Genomic DNA, 17,008 nt, shown 5'->3' with positions numbered 1-17,008 from the left:
TGATCTTTCTTCAACTAATTTTTTGAGGGATCGACAGGGTCATATGTAGTCCAGGCTGGTCTCAAATCAATATGTATCCAAGTATGACTTGAATTTCTAATCTTCCTGCCTTCATCTCCCAAGTACTGAGATTTCAGGCATAGGCCACCATGCTCAGTTTTATGGGGTGCTGGGGAGGGAACCCAGGGCTTCATGAGTGCAAGGCAAGGCAAGCACTCTACCTACTGAGTTACTTCCCTAGTGCTCAGCTAAGTTTTAAATAAAGATTGTTGAAGGTCCCCTGCTTCTGGCCACTGCCAACAGGTACATCTACCTGAGAGCCTTCCCTGCAGAGAGCACCAAAGGTGGGCATGCCAGAGAAAGCACACACCCCACATGGAAAAACTGAAGAGTCCTGCCATGTCACCTAGACCACAGCCAACACATATATACTTGTGACTTTGATGGGGAAGACCCTTGGACTAGAGGAATGAGAGCTGGGTCTAGGGTACCTCAGCCCTACACCAGGTGATACCTTGGGCAAGCCATTTCCTTCTCTGCATTGACTCCAGGAGCTGGGAGACAAAATGATTGCATCTGAAGCTTCCTTCTTTTTTTTCTGTCTTTTTGAGATAGGGTCTCCCTAAAGCCCCAGCTGGCCTAGAACTTACTATGTAGACCAGGTTGACCTTTATCTCACAGAGATCCACCAGCCTCTGCCTTCCGAGTGCTGGGATAAAAGGTGTGCAGCACCACGCCTGGTGGGGTATTACCTCTAAGAGTCTAACAAATGCTGCTGACCTCAGGATATACAGATATGTAGGTCTTCGAAGTCCATAGGTGGATTCTCTGGGATCCAAGGCAAGACCTAGGCCCAGGTGGTTTCTCAGGGCCCTTCCAGAGCTGTCAGTATGCTAGGAAACTAGATAGTAAGTCTGTAGACAGTAAGAGTGCCTGAAAACAAGTACTCAGGCAACCTGTGTGCAATGAAAGCAGAGCCTAAGGCATGGAAAGGCGGCAAGTTCTGACCAGCAGGGGTCGCTCTTTCCCATGCCAGGGTCACCTCCTTCTGCAGAGGCCTGGTACGGAAATGGCACTGAGAATTGTTATTACTATTAAAGGCTGTGCTTGGACTCTGACTTAGCCAATGTGTTCTGGGCAGGTCTGTGTACCCAGACACTGTTTTAAGTGCTCCCCGGGCATTATTATCCACTGCAATCCTCCCAATAGCCTTTGACCCAGGCCCATGGGTCAGAAAGTTATGTCAGTGAGAGGCTAAGGGGGGGGGTGTGCCTAAGGACCCACAAACAGGGATTTAGATCACAGTCAGGGCAAAGATTTAAATCCAAGCGGTCCGAAAGGAAGCAAGATCCCATGAGCAGGAGCCGTGATGTGAGACTGAACACATTCATCCAGGGCAAGCACCCTCGGTAACCTGTGAGGTCTAGACCCTGGGCAAGCACCCTCGGTAACCTGCGAGGTCTAGACCCTGCACGCATGGTCAGAGTTGGTTTCTTCTCCCCACATTTCCATACTCCACACACACTCACACAGCATTTAACTTGTTTGTATTCAGGAGTCTGAAAACTGGCCCAGTCTCTTTGAAAAGCAATCTAGAAAGATCACGTATCCACAGTCCCAGAAACTTCATTTCTAGGAACGTATCTATTTATCATGGGGCAAAGCCCTTTGCAGCCAGTGACTATGTATGAAATAGATTGGTGAGCAACATGGATGTCCATCAGCTGGGAAAATGGTTAAATACATGATGGTACATCTTTACCTGGGAGTACTACACAGCCAACAAGGCAGAGACAGAGTACCACACACTCATCTGAAGAGTTTCCAAGACCCACATTCAGTGAGAGAGAAAGGTACAGAATCATCTAGAATGCTGGATCCATTTTGTAGTTTAAAAAAAAGGTGAAGAGGAAAGTCATCTAACAGATTTAAAGTAACCATGGTTACCTCTGGGGAAGGAAAAAGCAATTGTGAGAGGGCTAGGAGGGTTTGCTTTTAACTGTTTATGCTCCTGTTTTCTGCTTAGATTTCTACCCTACGTATGCTATTTTGTGAAGATATTTGTATGTAATCTCAAGGTTTAAAACAGAACTAGGATAAACATTGTTCAGGCAGGAAGTGTGGGAGGCCTCCCACCTCCAAGCCCAGGTTCTGCAGAAACCATGTTGCCTCAATATTCAGAGACCCTGATGGAACTAGAGCTGGTGGCTCCGCCAGACTAGCCTACAACCTGACACCCAGTCCCAGGCTGTGGTCCTTACCAGTGAGAGCTCATCCACTTCAGACTCTGGAGATAGGAGTCTCTCTAGGGCGGGGCTGGGGGGCACAGATAAAGGAGCAAGTGAAGCTGGGGCACAGGATGGCCTGTCTCCTCCATCCAGGCCTGGGAAGGCAGCCAGCCCCGCATCATCTTCAGAGATGTCATCCAGGGTCTTGGTGAGCGCAGCCAGGAGAGCTTCATTCTCACTGTCAATCTGGACAGAAGACATGGAGAGGGGAAGAGGAGAGGGTGTTAGTCACTGCAGAGGACCTAGACGTCTTCGGGCGGGAAACCTGCTCTTACCACGCTGGCGAACCATCATTACCCTCCTGCCACCCCCCAGCCTCTTGTTCCGACAGATCTGCTTAGTATTTCTGGGATAGCACATGGCCTTTAAACAGGCTGCCAACTCCAAGAACCACAGAATTTAATAAGCAGGCAGCTACAGTAAAGGCCCAACCTAGAGTCCTAGTCCTGACTGTGCTGCTCATTGGGACTGGGCAGAAGGTGCTCGATCTAAAGACACTTGCTTCCACTATCAAAGACTCAAGCTCCTCTCCATCACTCACAGCAGCACTCTAGCCCCTTTAAGCTTGGGGCCCAGGGCAGAGCAGAGACTGAATGCCTGAGGGGCTCAATAGTGGCAGTAATAACCACAGCAATGGTGAACAGTCAACTTCTTGTGAGACCACAAGACTTGCGCTTCTCCTCACTCAGGGATTGGCAGTGGGTGCTGTGGCTAGGAGCTTGGGCTCTGAAGTTTTCACTTCATCCCAGAACCTACACTTACCAACTGTGGGTTCCTGGACAAGTTAGTCCTCACCTGGCATTGGGTAAACAGATAGGACTTACTCCAAGGAGTTCTTGTTGAGGACTATGGCAGTGGCAGTAGGTAAGATGCTTAGAAAACAGTGCTTGGCACAAAGCAGTACTACGACAAACTACACCACCATCATCTCAGTGACAATGATGGAGGCCAATCCCCTAGCCTGCTTCCTTCCTTCCTCATCTATCCACAAGCTGTGCTGCCTCCGGCTTTGTACTGGACACTGGTCATCCAGTACACCAAATCCACCACGCTCTCTGCCCTCCTAGAGCTTGGACTCCGGTGGCGAGTGGAGCTAGACAAGAGAACAAGTGAGTGCATTTCAGAGTGTGGGAAGCTGGAGGAAGCCAGCAGAGGCCAGGGTAGGAAGAAAGAATTGGACAACTGCAGGCTGCCTATGGTGGTCAGAAAGGCTTCTCTGACACAAGCTGCAGCAGCCAGGCAAAGGGCGAGGAACACAAGGTTCAGGAGGAGGGGAGACCTAGGGTGAAGGGAGGCCCAGCCATGAGATGGACAGGAAGGCTCTACCAAAGCACCACAAGAACTCACCCAATACCCCTACAAGGGGAGCACAACTCTAATCTCTATTTTGCAGGGGAGAAAACCGGTCACCTACCAAGTATCTATTAGGCAGAGCCAGGGTCTAGACTATGTGTCCCTGTAGAAACTAACGAGGGCTTTCGGCCTTTCCTACTGCCTGTAACCCCTGAGGGGCCTAGCCCTCAGGCCCATGCCAGAGGTTGAGAACAGGGACCGCATGGCTTCTAGATGAGGCCACGCACCTCAGTCAGTAATCTTGACCATCCTGAGCCTGTGCTGGCAAAAATACACAATGTCACATGGTCCCTTCCCGGCACTTTCCCATCCCAGGTCGGGCTGTTTATCTTTTCTTCAGGAAGTTCATCTGAAATACTCATCTTGTGACGGCCTTTCGGCTGCACTGAATCTGTTCCAGGCCTGGAGGCCAGAGCAGCAGCTGAGTAACAAAGAGGGGACTTGGGGAGAGGAGAATAGATGTGTAATTTTTAGAACTGAGCTAAGAATAAAAGAAAGGTCAAAAGGAGATCTTAGTGGGTCTGAGCCAGGGGCCCATGGTCTCCAGATCTAAAAAGGGATAAGGACTCACATGCCCCACCCCTAAACCAGACCCCCAAGGCTCTGTTTCCAGAACAATTTGCCAGCTTGGTGGGAGAGTAAGATCCTGAAATTTGGGGCCCAGTGATATGTGGGGATGGTCACATGGGGCTCTTTCTGCCACCACTAGGGTGGACCCGGAGATGTTGCATGAGGGGAGGAATGACCCCATCGTGTCTCCTACTCCAAGTCTGGGGCGTGGGAAGCAGCAAAGCTGTTAAATGAAGGACTGAACGAAACAGACAAGGAACAACAGGGAAACAGCTGTGCTCAGTCTCAGAGGCAGATTTAGAGGGGAGTCACCAGAAATGACATCATTGCTGGGTGGAATAAGAAGTCCCAGGAGTGCTACAAATTATCACACATCAAAACTAGGAGCAGGGTGATCCAGGGACCAGGGGTGTCAAGCACGTGGCATGTGTAGTCCAGCTCTTTCTATCACTTGGGGCACTGATTCCTTTGATCTTTGGTGACACAGGACTCTAGGCAACAACCCTCATAGCTGGTGTCCTCGGGATGCCTGCCCGCCATTCTTTCCACAGGTAGGCTGAGGCCCCAGAACAGAGACCTGTCAGAGCTCCACAGTCAGCCAGGGCAAGGGTCAAGGACAAGAACTGAGACTTAGAACGTCAATCCAACCAGTGAGCACAAAATGACAGAGGCCACAAGGCACAGCCATGAGGCTGGACACAAGCCACAGTGATGGGACACCCTGCCCACACTGCCATGGCTTCCTCTAGGCCTCCTGGCTGCCCTGTAGGCACCTTAGAACATCACTGGAGCTGGCCTCCTCACCTCTGCCTGGGCCTATTAGCTCGCTCCCCCTGCTCAGCTTAGAAATGGAGTGCAAATTAATGGAGAGTTAATCAGCTGAGGAAGGGATATTAATAGCCTTGCCCCGCCCCCAGCCTTCCTCAGCTCATCTCAAGCTGGAGGAAAAGGAGCCTTTGAGAAACCTTAGGGAAATACTCCATTTGGGGCCTTGGAGGATCTTGAAGGAATGGAGCAGTTAGGGCTGAAGAACATGGAGATCCTCATCTGTCCAAGAGCCTCAGTGGATCTGGAGATACTCAGGAAGTCACCCGCTGCCCCACACACCATTTTCTGAGAGGGTCATTATTTCACAGCACCTGAAAGGACTGGGTGACTTCCTCCACCCTAACACCAAGAGCCACCATGTTTCTTCTTCATTCTTCACAAATGAAACTGGAGCCCCATCAAAGGAAGCTACTTGCCAAGGACACACAGCACAGAATGGCAACAGCTGCTTACTCTAAAACATTCACTAAGTGCCTGCCATGCCCAGCCCAAGAACTCTGGGACACACAGATAATGGAAAGCAATGCCCATGTCCCCAAAGGTTGTCAACCTGTATAACTGTAGAGACACACTCTTGTCCCTTGTGGAAATGGTGCCATTTGATTCTGATACATGCACCATGCTCTATGGTGCCCACAGCAGGAGAATCAGAACCTGTGGTCCCCAGGTCTCAGCTTTGGAAGGGTGGCGCCCGGTTCTCAGCAGGGCAGAAAATGTTACAATCAGTTCCTTGTTAACACCTATGAATTGAGCCCTTACCACGTGCAAGAGCCCAGAGACAAATACACCATAGTCTTCGGGGACAGCACAGCCAGAGGGTGTGTGTCTGAGAGTAGAAGTGACTAAATGCCTCAGGAGCAGCAACCTCAGCACTGAGTGTGCAAGGCTTTATCTGGGTAATGACTGTAAGGTACCACACAGTGCTGAACACAGGGTAAAACCCTAGGAACCCAGCATGCACAATGAAGACATAGCCCCAGAGCTCACGATGGCAAAGGGGGTGGTAGTGGTGGGAGGGGGAAGAGACTAATCATGTCATACCCTCTACAGCAGGTATGCTGATGTGTAATGGACAGCCTGTGGGGAATGGGTAGGATGTATGGGCCACAGAGAAGGGCTGGTGGCAGAGCTCTGCCAACTCCAAGGACTGTCTCCATCCGTGGGCTGGGAGCCTCAACAGGCTCACTTGGCTCTGAACCCATTTCATGTGATGGCAGGACAGGTGCGGAGCTCACTGAGGGCTCTGGCTAGGAGGGTTGTGGGGGGGGTGGCTATTCAGTCTCATGGGGATGGTCTCCAGCAGCCTGACCCTGCTTACACATTAGCACTCTGCAACCTGAAAGCATTTCTGGAAAACTCTGAGAGAGGGCAACATAGAGAAGGCAATGTCTCCATTTTCTAGGGATTTTTGTTTGTTTAATGGAGGGAACTGGGGAGATAGCTCAATTGGCAAAGTACTTGCCTTGCAAGAAGGAGGACCTGAGTTCAAGCCTCAGAACCCACGTTAAAATAAAAAAAGTTGGGAGTAATGGCGTGTGCTTATAAGCCCACTGCTGAGGAGGTGAAGACAGGTAGATCCCTGGGGTTCAATGGCCAGCTAGCCTAGCTACTTGGTGAGTTCTAGGACAATGAAAGAGGCACTCTCAAAAAACAAGATGTATAGTGCCTGAGGAATGATACCTGAGGTTGTCCTCTGGCTCACATGTATGATGCATGTACACACGCACTCCGCCCCCCAAGATCTTGGATGGAGCCAGAGCCTATGTCCAGCACTCAGGCTAGCAAAGGGGATCCACACAGCAGTACACGGTTGTAGACTCTACAGTTAGAACCTTTGCCCTGAGCCTTCCTATCTGGGTAACCTTGAGCCAGTTACATCAGCTCCCTGGACTTTACTTCTGTCACTTATAAAAAGGGTTATAAATAATAATGGGTTATTAGTAATGTATAACTTACAGGTTAGAATAGTCTTAAAAATCCTTTTTTTCTTTTTTTTTTTTTTTTTTGGCAAGGTGTAGAGACTTCCTGGAGGTCCTGCCCACTGCCTGACCTTCTCTCCTAGCCCTTCCCTTAGCCTTTGTTCCAGGACAGCAAGTTTCCTGCTGCTGGGTCTTCAGGCAGGATCACTGGTTCTGCTCTTCCCCATCTTGTGGCTAAATGCAAGTGGCCTTTCCTGACACCTGTGTGCAATCTCTTCTCTGCCCTGTGCCCTGGAACAGTCTCTGCTGTTGGCTTATATGTTTTCTAATCTAGGGATGTTTCCCCCCACCAGACTATGAGTCTGATGGCTTCAATGCCTGACAGAAAAAAAGAAGCTTGATGTGCTGCCCTGGAAGGTCTGATAACATCCATCTGTGGGACCATTTGAGATGGCACAGTGGCATACCAGCATAGTATGTGCACATGGCATGTGCTCTATTGCTACAGAGGCACACACAGCAAAAGCATCTGCTCCTTATCTCCATGGAGAAGACGTCAAGAAAAGAAGAATGAATCCGAAGGCTACGTCAGGCAGCTTCAACACACGAGTCTCATTTCATCTGTGGCCCTCCATGCAGACAGCCCCACACATATGCAAATGTCTGCAGAGCTTGCTTTATTCTGAAGCACACACCAGATATCTCATGCATTATTCTATCAGACGACTTCTCAAAGGGACTGCCACCCATCAAGTGCCTGAGGCTAGGCACCCAAGCACAGGGGTTGAGAGACCTCTATAGAGTGAGTGGGTCTTGGTACTACTTTCTGTTCAAAAAACTGTGCTGGATAGCTTTAGTGTCAACTTGATACACCTGGGTTGAGGGAGCCTAAATCGGGGAATTGCCTCTATTGGACTGGCCTGTGGCCATGTCTGAGGGGCATCTTCTTGATGAGTGATGTGGGAGGGCCCAGCCCACTGTGGGTGGTGCCACCCCTGGGCAGGTGGGCCTGTGTTACATAAGAAAGCAGGCTGAGCAGGGGCCAGGGGAGCAAGTCAGTAAGTAGTGTTCCTCCATGGCCTGTGCTCCAACTCCTGCCTCCAGGTTCCTGCCCTGAGTTCCTACCTTGGGCTCCCTGATGAACTGCGTGTGACCTGGGAGATGTAAGATAAACAAACCCTTTCCTCCCCAAGTTGGTAGTGGTCAGAGTGTTTTGTCACAGCAATGAAGAAACAAACCAGGACAAAAACCTTTGAGCTGTTGAGAGAAAAATTAGTTAATATACACAGACAGGAACGGTCCTGCAAAGAGGTGCTCAGTACTGCAGGCCCCACACCAGAGTCCTGACCATAAAGCCATGGCTCAGGAAGCAGCAGGTTGGATTTTCATTGTTGATGATGTTTTGGTTTCTTTTTTGAGTTTGTTGTTGTTTAGATTTATTTATGTGTATGTATGTGTCTGTGTGTTGCTATGCACATGTGTGCAGGTGCCTGTAGCAGCCAGAAGAGGGTGTTGAATCCACAGGAGTTAGAGTTACAGGTGGTTTTAAGCAACCCAATGTGGGTGCTGAGAATTGAACTTGGGTCCTCTGGAAGAACAGCAAACATTCTTAACCCCTAAGCCAACTCTCCAGCTCCTGTTTTTCTGGTTTTTGTTTTGTTTTGTTGAGACAAAGTCTCAATTGGTAGTCAAGGCTGGCTTCCAAATCATGGCAATCCTCAGCTCAGAGTTTGGGTCTGGTTTACTGAGGTGACTTGAGTTACATACAGTCTAGCTACTGAGAAGGTGACTTGACCAACTTCTCCAAGCCTCAGTTTCCCCAATGGCGCCTGCCTCATAGGAGAGGGGTTAAGGATTCAATGAGATAATGTGAGCACAGAGTACTTGGAGACTCTGGCTCACAGAGAAGTTTGCTTTTGCTTGGGAGGCTTAGAGGGAGCAGGTCATTCCAGTCTCTTTCTGGAGGTGGTAAAATAGGTCAGGTAAGAGAGCAAGAGCTGGCTCAGGCCAGGTGCAGATCCAGAGCAGGAAACAGGGTCTCAAGAACCTGGGCCTGAGAAAGAAGAGGGGCACCAGAGGAGCCAGAGAGGCACAGCCCACCTGGAAGAGCTCGGGGTCATCAGGACTGTACTGGCTGGACTCTGTCTCTGAAGGCTCTGGGCACCACTGCATCTCCCCAAAGCATGCGGCTGTGTCAAAGTCGCTGGTGTCCAGCTGGGACAGGTCGAGCTCTGGAAAGTCAGCACACAGCTGCTCCTCCCCGGATCCACCACCCTGAGGAGACAGGAAGGAAGGAGGTGATCAGAGTAGAGCATGGCTAGGCCCAGCCAAGAACCCTCTTATTCATGAAGCTGTAGATCTGGATCCTGCAAGGCCCAATTTTGCCAAATGGCTGACAAATGTAAAGATCTGCCCCATTTCAGTTAAGCCCAGTGATAGGTAAGCCAGGCCTGAGGCAGAGCTCCCTCCTGCCCTCTCCTCAGCTTTTCCACTCAGCCCTCAGGACCCTGTCCACAGGGCACCTCTCTCCTCTTCTTAAAACTGCTTTGTTGAAGATTTTTCAGTAGAGCCTGTAAACTGTTAATTCTTTTATGCACTGTCCCCACAGGCAAAGGAGGTTCTTAAAGCTAACACCCAGAAACAAAAGGAAGGGTTAATAATGGCTGACAATACTGAGCAATTACCAGGTTTTTGTGAAACACTCATGTCCCTAGGCATTTTAGGGGGTTATTTATAATGTCTCAAATATGAAAGACCACCCATCAGGGGATAAGGCATACATAAAACTGTAACACACCTGTAGCACAAAATACTACATCACTATTGAGGTGAGACATCTGTGGATCGCCCTGAAGAAAGGTCAAAGAAAAACCTAAAGTGCCGAATGTCCTGGGCAGCATACAAGCCACATGTGAAGAGCAGGAAACAGCACACAGATCCAGGCTTCTCCCTTAGGATTATCTGTATGCAAATTCACAAAAGGGGGCTCCAGGATCCCTCACTCACCTGTGGCGAAGGGGGGGGGGGCTCAGGTGGGTCAGGCCTGTCTTGACCAATGGTTCTCAAGGGGCCAGAGCCAGTTGCTGCATCCACATCACCCAGGAGCTTACTATGTGAGAAAATGTGGATTCTCAGGCCAACCTATCCCTGCTGGGTCAGGTGACCACTTTCTCACCTGGCACCCAAGGTGCCACCAATTAAAGGACTGCCCTGCAGACTCAGTAACTCTTGAGGCAGGAGGCTGACACTGCAGAGGGACACCAGAGATGAGGAAGGTGGCCCTGGGGACTGGCTGATCTGGGTCTAAATTTCCACTCATCAGCTGTAAGCCTGTCAGGAAGGGCCATTCATGTGACCCTCTGAAACCCAAATGCTCATCTGTAGTATGGGTAAGCAGCAGTACCTGCCTTATAGGGTCAAGAGTGAAAGAGGAGATGTTATGGCCTGGCCCAGGAAGTGCACAATAGATGTCAGTCAAGGGTAGTGACCTTAGAAAAAGATGACAGTCGTAACAAAAGCAGCAGTGTTTCATGACAGGCAGAGATGGGTGGGCCCTGCTTGGAGAACAAAAAAGGCAAATGTGACACTTAAGAGAAATGGGTTTTGCCAGGCCTTTGCTTTAATTGTTCCCACTTACTAGGCCTCATCAATTATGAATAAACATATATAATTAGCTCAGCTCAACACAGGAAAAGTTTTTATCCAAATTTGGGTCAAATGTCTTAATTGGCATTTTGCAAGAATTCTGTCTGCATGGACAGCATGGGGGCCAGGCCCCTGCACACAGCCATCCCTGGCTAAGTCTCAGACCAAGCCGTACTGTGCCAGCAAATGTATCCCCAGGAATGTGCTTCACCACCTCTGCTCTCCACCAGCCCACTCCTTCCTTCTCCAATATACACACATTCATCACCCTTAGACATCGTGCTGTAAGTCACTAGAAGCTAAGCAACTGCTAGGGGTGGAACAGACAAAACAAACCTCTGTCCTCCCAAAGGTCATCTCCTGGGGATGAGGGGATGATGCTAAGCAAATAATCACACAAAACATGTGATTACAGTCATCATGCTGTTCATGTAAAGTTCCAGAAATAAGTAATTCCTACGTTTTAAATTGTGTGCCATTTTGATTAGCATGATGAACTCCTAAGTAGTCCTGTTCCGTCTGTGAGGCCTCCCTTGGTGCAGTGTATCCACGCTGTGTATACTACTCTCCCATTAGTCTCTTCAGGGCTATCCTGACTATCAGACAGGCTGTTGTAACATGGCAGCACTTGTATGCAGTTAATTCCTATTTTCCTTAGTAATGGCCCAAAAGTTCAAAAACACTGAGAGACACTAAAGTGAAGCTGGAAAGTGAAAAGGTTAGAGTTCTTCCTCAGTAAAGAGAAAAATCCTATGCAAAGGTTGCTAAGATCTAAGAAAGAATCCATGAGTTTGGGAAGAAAAGAAATCCATGCTAGCTTTACTGCTGCACCCGAAACTGTAAAAGTTAAGGCCACAGTGTAGGATGTGCTTAGTAAAGATGAAAAACGCATGACATTTTGTGCATACAAATGGGAAAAAGCATAGTATTTAGGTTCTAGTATTTTTTGTGGTTTCAGACAGCCACTTGGGACCTTGAACACATCCCTTGAGGGTAAGACGGACCACTACATAAATTGTGACTTGAAACTAGTTAGATGCTTTTGGCTTGGCTGGGAGCCTGCAGAGGAACAGTGTCTGGATCCCCATGGTAACCATGGCCCTGGCAGTACCCAGCAGCTGCTGCCACCACAGGGAATTCAAACAGGTTCCCTCAGGTGCCCCTCTGTGCCCAGTCTCTGTGGCAATGTGGACAGATGGCTCTGGCTGCTCTAGATGGACAGCTGCTTTGCTTCTAGGTTGTAGCCATTATACGGCTGTAATAGTTGCATATGTCTTTGCATAGACAAATGTCTGCATTTCTCTAGGGTAAATATGTAGGTCTGGACTTGCTGGGTCATTTGGTAATCTAGATGAAACAATAAAAACTCCACATTGTTCTCCAGCATGGATGTGGCATCGTATGTGCCCATCAGCGGTAGAATCCAGCTGTTTCCCCACTTTCACCAATGTTTGGTATGGTCATTCATTTTGGTTTTCCCCATTCTAGGTACTAAGAGACAAGCGCCATGAAATAGAGGACTCAGTTCCTTCCTGGTGAGAGAAAAAGAAAAAAACAGACATTTTATGACTGACTGGGTTATTGCTTTGGAGGAGACACCAAGAAGCATACTGATGGAGGCTAACAGGGAGCTGCCAGTTTTAGATGTGGCAGTGGCAGGTAAAGCCTCCTGAAAGAGCAGAGAGAAGCCAGGAAATGAGGGGGTGGGAGTGGCATTCCAGGCAGGGCACCAGCAAGGGCAAAGTGGGGACTGAGCCTAGCTAGGGCTGGAGGTGTTGAGGTCAGAGCGGCTGTCAGTGAGGACTGACAGAGGCTGGAGGGGTGGTGAGAGATGACAGTGGAGAAACAGGTGAAGGCCAGGTCAGGTGGGAATTGGAAGAGACCCCAAGTCTGATGGGGATGGGGTTAGCATATCAGCAGGGAGAAGGGTTAGGCTATCGGAGGTGTCCAGGAGACAGAGGAGGTAAGCTGGAGAGCCACTACCTGGACACCACCTAGGGCCTGTGGGATAAGAAAGAGGGCCAAAGGGAGATGAAGGAAGCCCTTGCAGTTAGATCTAGGGCATTCTTTTGCTGAGTTCTTGGTCTCTCCCACCCCAGTAACTCAGAGAGGCCATCCCTGCCCCCAGGACCCATTTCTCAGAAAGAGCTTTAGAACCAGAGTCCCAGAACCCCAGACCAGTCAGGAGCCAGAGAGAACCAAATGAAGGGGCTGGAAAGATGGCTCGGTGGTTAAGAGCACTCACTGGCTACTCTTGCAGAGGAATCAAATTCAGTTCCCAGCACCCACATGGTGGCTAATAACCATATGTAACTCCAATTCCAGGGAATCCAACGCCCTCTTCTGACCTCCATGGGCATTGCACAAATGTGGTACACTTAGATACAGGCAAGTGAAGCAATCATATACCTAAAATAAAAATTCTAAAAAGAGCCAGGCGTAGTGGTGCACACCTTTGATCCCAGCACTTGAGAGGCAGAGGCAGGCAGATCTCTGTGAGTTCAAGTCCAGCCTGGTCTACATAGTGAGTTCCAGGACAGCTGGGGCTACAGGGAGACCCTGTCTCAAAAAGACAAAAAAAAAAAAAAAAAAAAAAAAAAAAAAAAAAAAAAAAAAAAAAAAAAAAAGTCTAAAAGGAACAAAAAAAGAACCAAATGAAGGGGCTGCAGGATATGATACAATGGTACCATGCCTGCTTGGCATGCACAAGTCCCTCGGTTCAACCTCCAGCACTGCCCCAAAGACAAAAAGATAAGCATTCTAGACATTGGTCCCCAAGATGCATACGTGCACACAGACTCCACAGGCAACTTCAGCCTTCCCACACACAGCTCGGAGCTCACCTACTTGCTCTACCTCCTTCACTTTGCAGATGTGGGCACTGAGGGTCAAGGAGGACAAGGGGTCTGCTCAGGGTTATTCAAGGAGTGTCCCTCCTGGCAAATACACCACCTCCTTTACAAAATGCCCATAAAGTGGCTATGATGGCTGCATTTATTGATCCCCATGGCAGCTCAACATACTCAAAGTGCAGGCAGCATATAAAAATAAAGAACCTCAGCTTCACAGCCTGTCAATTAGGCCCAAGACCACTCTCCAGCTAAAAACCATTAGGCACTCCACTAATGGGGAGTTCTTGGCCTTCTCCACATTTAGAGTTTTTGAAGGGATGGATGCCTCAGGTGACCCAGTTTCCTAGGAAAGGTCTCAATTGAGGCCTTCTGGCCCTGTCCTGGCTGTCTTTTACAGGCTCTGCCAGTAGAGCCAGGAGGTTACAGCGCAGACCTAATAGTCACGACTTATTGAGTGCTTACGATATGCCAAAGGCCATGTTAAGTACCTCATATGCACCTTCCCATTAGAGTCCTAAAATAGTCCAGTCAGAAGGTGCTGTTGTCCCACAGTACTCAGGAAACTGGAAGCTGGAGTCCCTTGTATTTATTTCCTAGGGCTATAGTAGCAATCACTACTTGTGATTGGGGTCACCAAAAGAATGGGTGTCATAAGGCCCGGAGGTCTGACACCAAGCTGTCCTCTGGAATCCTTCAAGGCTTTCAATGGAATGGTCTGCTTTGTGCCGGCTCTCTCTCTGGTCTTGTAGGTGACTGCCTTCCTTGTCTGTACACATTTCCTCTTCTGATAAGGATAGCAGCCATGCCAGATCTAGGCTCACTATACTGACCTCATGTGAACTTGATTTTTTCTGCAAAGAGCCTATCTTCATATAAAATCATGTTCTAAGGACTTTGTTATGTCCTATTTTGGAGGATACAATTCAACTCACAGCACCCAAGGCCTCAGAAGAGAAACTGGGAGGCAAACCCATGTCTTTCCTCTTCCTAAAAAGCCTGTACCACCATCGATCCATCCATCACTCTATGAACACTGAAGACCATTCATTCCCACAGTCACAGGGAAGTGAGGCTTAGGACAAGGGTTGGGAATGGCCCAAATCATACGGCAAGTAGGGGCTAAGCAAGGACAGGTCTGACGGCTGACAACAGAAATGCACGGTGCCCCAGCCTCCTATACACAGCTTCATGTCTGCTCACCCCTGCTGCTTCTCCTTTCAGGTTGCTGCGTCATATGCCCCTTCCTCCAGCAACACCACAACCTTCATCTGAAAGGCTGGGGCTTCCTCAAGCCAGGGAGATAAATGACCCTGGCAGAGGATTAAAAGGTTTCATTCCAGGCTCACATCAGTGGAAGCTTCTGTATCTTGCTAGAAATCGATTCCATGCTTCAGAAAGAATGCATCTTCAGGGAAAATTGGTGGCTCCATTTTCCTGTTTACAATCAGCAAATCACCTAGCTTAGTCTAAGCTCAGAGCAAATTCTCAGAATTCCTGAGTAGAAGGAAGCTGAAGGGCTGGAAGGTGGCTGTGAGGACAGTTTGGGTTCTGGACCTATCCAGTACTCAACCCTGCACCTTCTGGGCTCTCAGAACATGAACAAGACCCCATTTACCCAAGTGTTTTATAAAATTCTTGAATTTATCAGATGTCTCAGATCCATGTTGGCTTTAGGGAAATATTTAGATAAAACTCAGAATTTAATTAAATGAACCAAATTGCGGGCAAATGAGTTAATGAATGAACTTCCAGAAAGAAAACACAAGTGTAAAAAGACTGTCCTGACATGGAAAGAGGAGAGGCCAAAGTGGGCAGAGGGCAGCTCCCGCTTTGCTCTGAACACTAAGCCTCTGGGACCACAGCATTAACTTTCACTGCCTCAATTCTACAGACAAACACTGATAGTAAGGAGAAGCTTAGCTCCCAGGCCTCTTACAAAGATAAAGAAAACAGGTTGAGCACCTACACGCAGACACCCCATGAGTAGTTGCTTCATTTCAATGAAGACTGAATGCTTGTGACCTCACAAATCCATGTTGAAATCCTAAACCCTAAGGTGACAGTGTTGGGAGATAGTGTATTCAGAAGGCAGCTGGGTTATGAGGGTAGATAGAGCTACTGTGAATGAGACCAGTGCCCTTACACCAGGAAGCCTTAGCAGCCAGCATTTTTACTAGTCAATTACACCTGGCCTAGTCTGGACTATGACCCGGAACTTGCTTCCTAGGAAGGAAGGGAAGGAAAAACACTTTGTATGAAGACCACACAAAGCAATTTCCTTTCACAAATGTTTTGTTTCCTTCTTCTCTGGCTTCCCTTATTTATTTGTTCTGCCTCTCACCCTCCCTCCCTGGCGGGAGAGGGCCAGTGACTTTTCTTTGGGAACCCACCCCTCCTTTATACCCATATGCCTGGCCAAGTGGGTAGGAATAGATACCAGGACTCTGTAAAGGGTTTGGCTAAGGAGGGTCAGCTATTTTAGACAGGCTGGCAGACATCTTTGCCACTGCCTGCAAACAGCAGCCAGGGAACACAGCAAGCTAGGGTGATGTGGGAGAGGAGAACTCTGACAAAATAATTTACACACTGGATCCAGCTGGGCCGGAAGGTAGCACTCCCTCTGTTGTACAGGGGTGTGAGTGAATAAATCCTCTTTCTAGACTGTATGCCAGTTGGAGTTTGTATCACCTATCAATGAAAAAGTGATGGCTAATTCATCTCTCTTATGTTAGAAAAAAAAAATCCAATCTTCTAGTTGTCTTCCAAATTAATACAAAACTCCTACAGAGGCTTCTAGAAGAACAGTGGGAAGAGCAGCTGATCTTCGCTCCCAAGGAAATACTTCAGTATCATCAGAAACAACACTAAGAAGGTTCAAGTACAGGGATGAATGAGTAGACAAAATAAAGGGCCTATCCCCAAAGTGCAGAAATGCCTGAAGTCAGAGATCCTTGGAAGATCCTTCCCCAAAACACTCAAGCCTAACCCCCTGGGCCAGGCACTATGAAAGCATCTGGCCTTAGGCAAGCTGAACACAATGGTATTCAGCCCTGTACAGCCAGGCTCCATGCTCTAGCCAAACAAGAGGTCAGGTGTAAGGTAACCCAAAAGAAGGTCTCCAGATCTGTAAGAATGGGTCTTCCAGCTCAGAGAGTAAGATAGCATCCAGTACTCAGAACCCACCATGAGCCTGGGCCTAACCCTGCCAGCTGCAAAGGAGCCAAGTTACCAGTGTGCTTGGACAGCAGCTCTGTACCGAGAACAGGGCGTCAGAGCTGCCCTGGACAGCAATTCCTGCATGCGTCTCCACTAAGAACTTCTTACCATCCTGGGGTTTCTGTTAGTTGCAGGCAAACCTAATCCTGTCAGGTTTCTGGTACACTGGTACCCAGTCTCCAGGTGACACCACCCAGTCAGGTTGGCCAGTGCTCTCCTCTCCTGAACACATGCTCTCAACTGCTCCCCCATCTGGCCTGTGCTCTGCAAGCCATGGTTTCCTCCCAAATCATTTATTTGCCTTACAAAATTCAAAATTTAGTGGGTTTGTTTGGCT

General features: G+C 48.7%; 1 protein-coding gene across 5 annotated transcripts in view; it reads right to left on the bottom strand.

The window, feature by feature from the left end:
• The window catches only part of Ppargc1b (PPARG coactivator 1 beta), a 114,659-nt gene that overhangs the window by 24,296 nt on the left and 73,355 nt on the right, over positions 1 to 17,008 (bottom strand). For all 5 annotated transcript variants that reach the window (XR_607428.2, XM_008837909.3, XM_029565831.1 and 2 more), the window contains exons 2-3: positions 9,059 to 9,232; positions 2,262 to 2,474 (exon numbers count right to left, since the gene is read on the bottom strand). Coding sequence is in view for 4 of the 5 variants with exons in the window: in XM_008837909.3 (XP_008836131.1) it covers positions 2,262 to 2,474; positions 9,059 to 9,232 (387 nt within the window). In the remaining variant the exon portion in view is untranslated. The remainder of the gene's footprint in view (positions 1 to 2,261; positions 2,475 to 9,058; positions 9,233 to 17,008) is intronic.

Source organism: Nannospalax galili, unplaced genomic scaffold, assembly GCF_000622305.1.
Source record: "Nannospalax galili isolate Female #2095 unplaced genomic scaffold, S.galili_v1.0 scaffold19, whole genome shotgun sequence".
In the NCBI taxonomy this organism is placed as follows: Eukaryota; Metazoa; Chordata; class Mammalia; order Rodentia; family Spalacidae; genus Nannospalax; species Nannospalax galili.
Note: the sequence above shows the minus strand (reverse complement) of the source record. Positions and strands in the feature narration are given on the sequence as shown.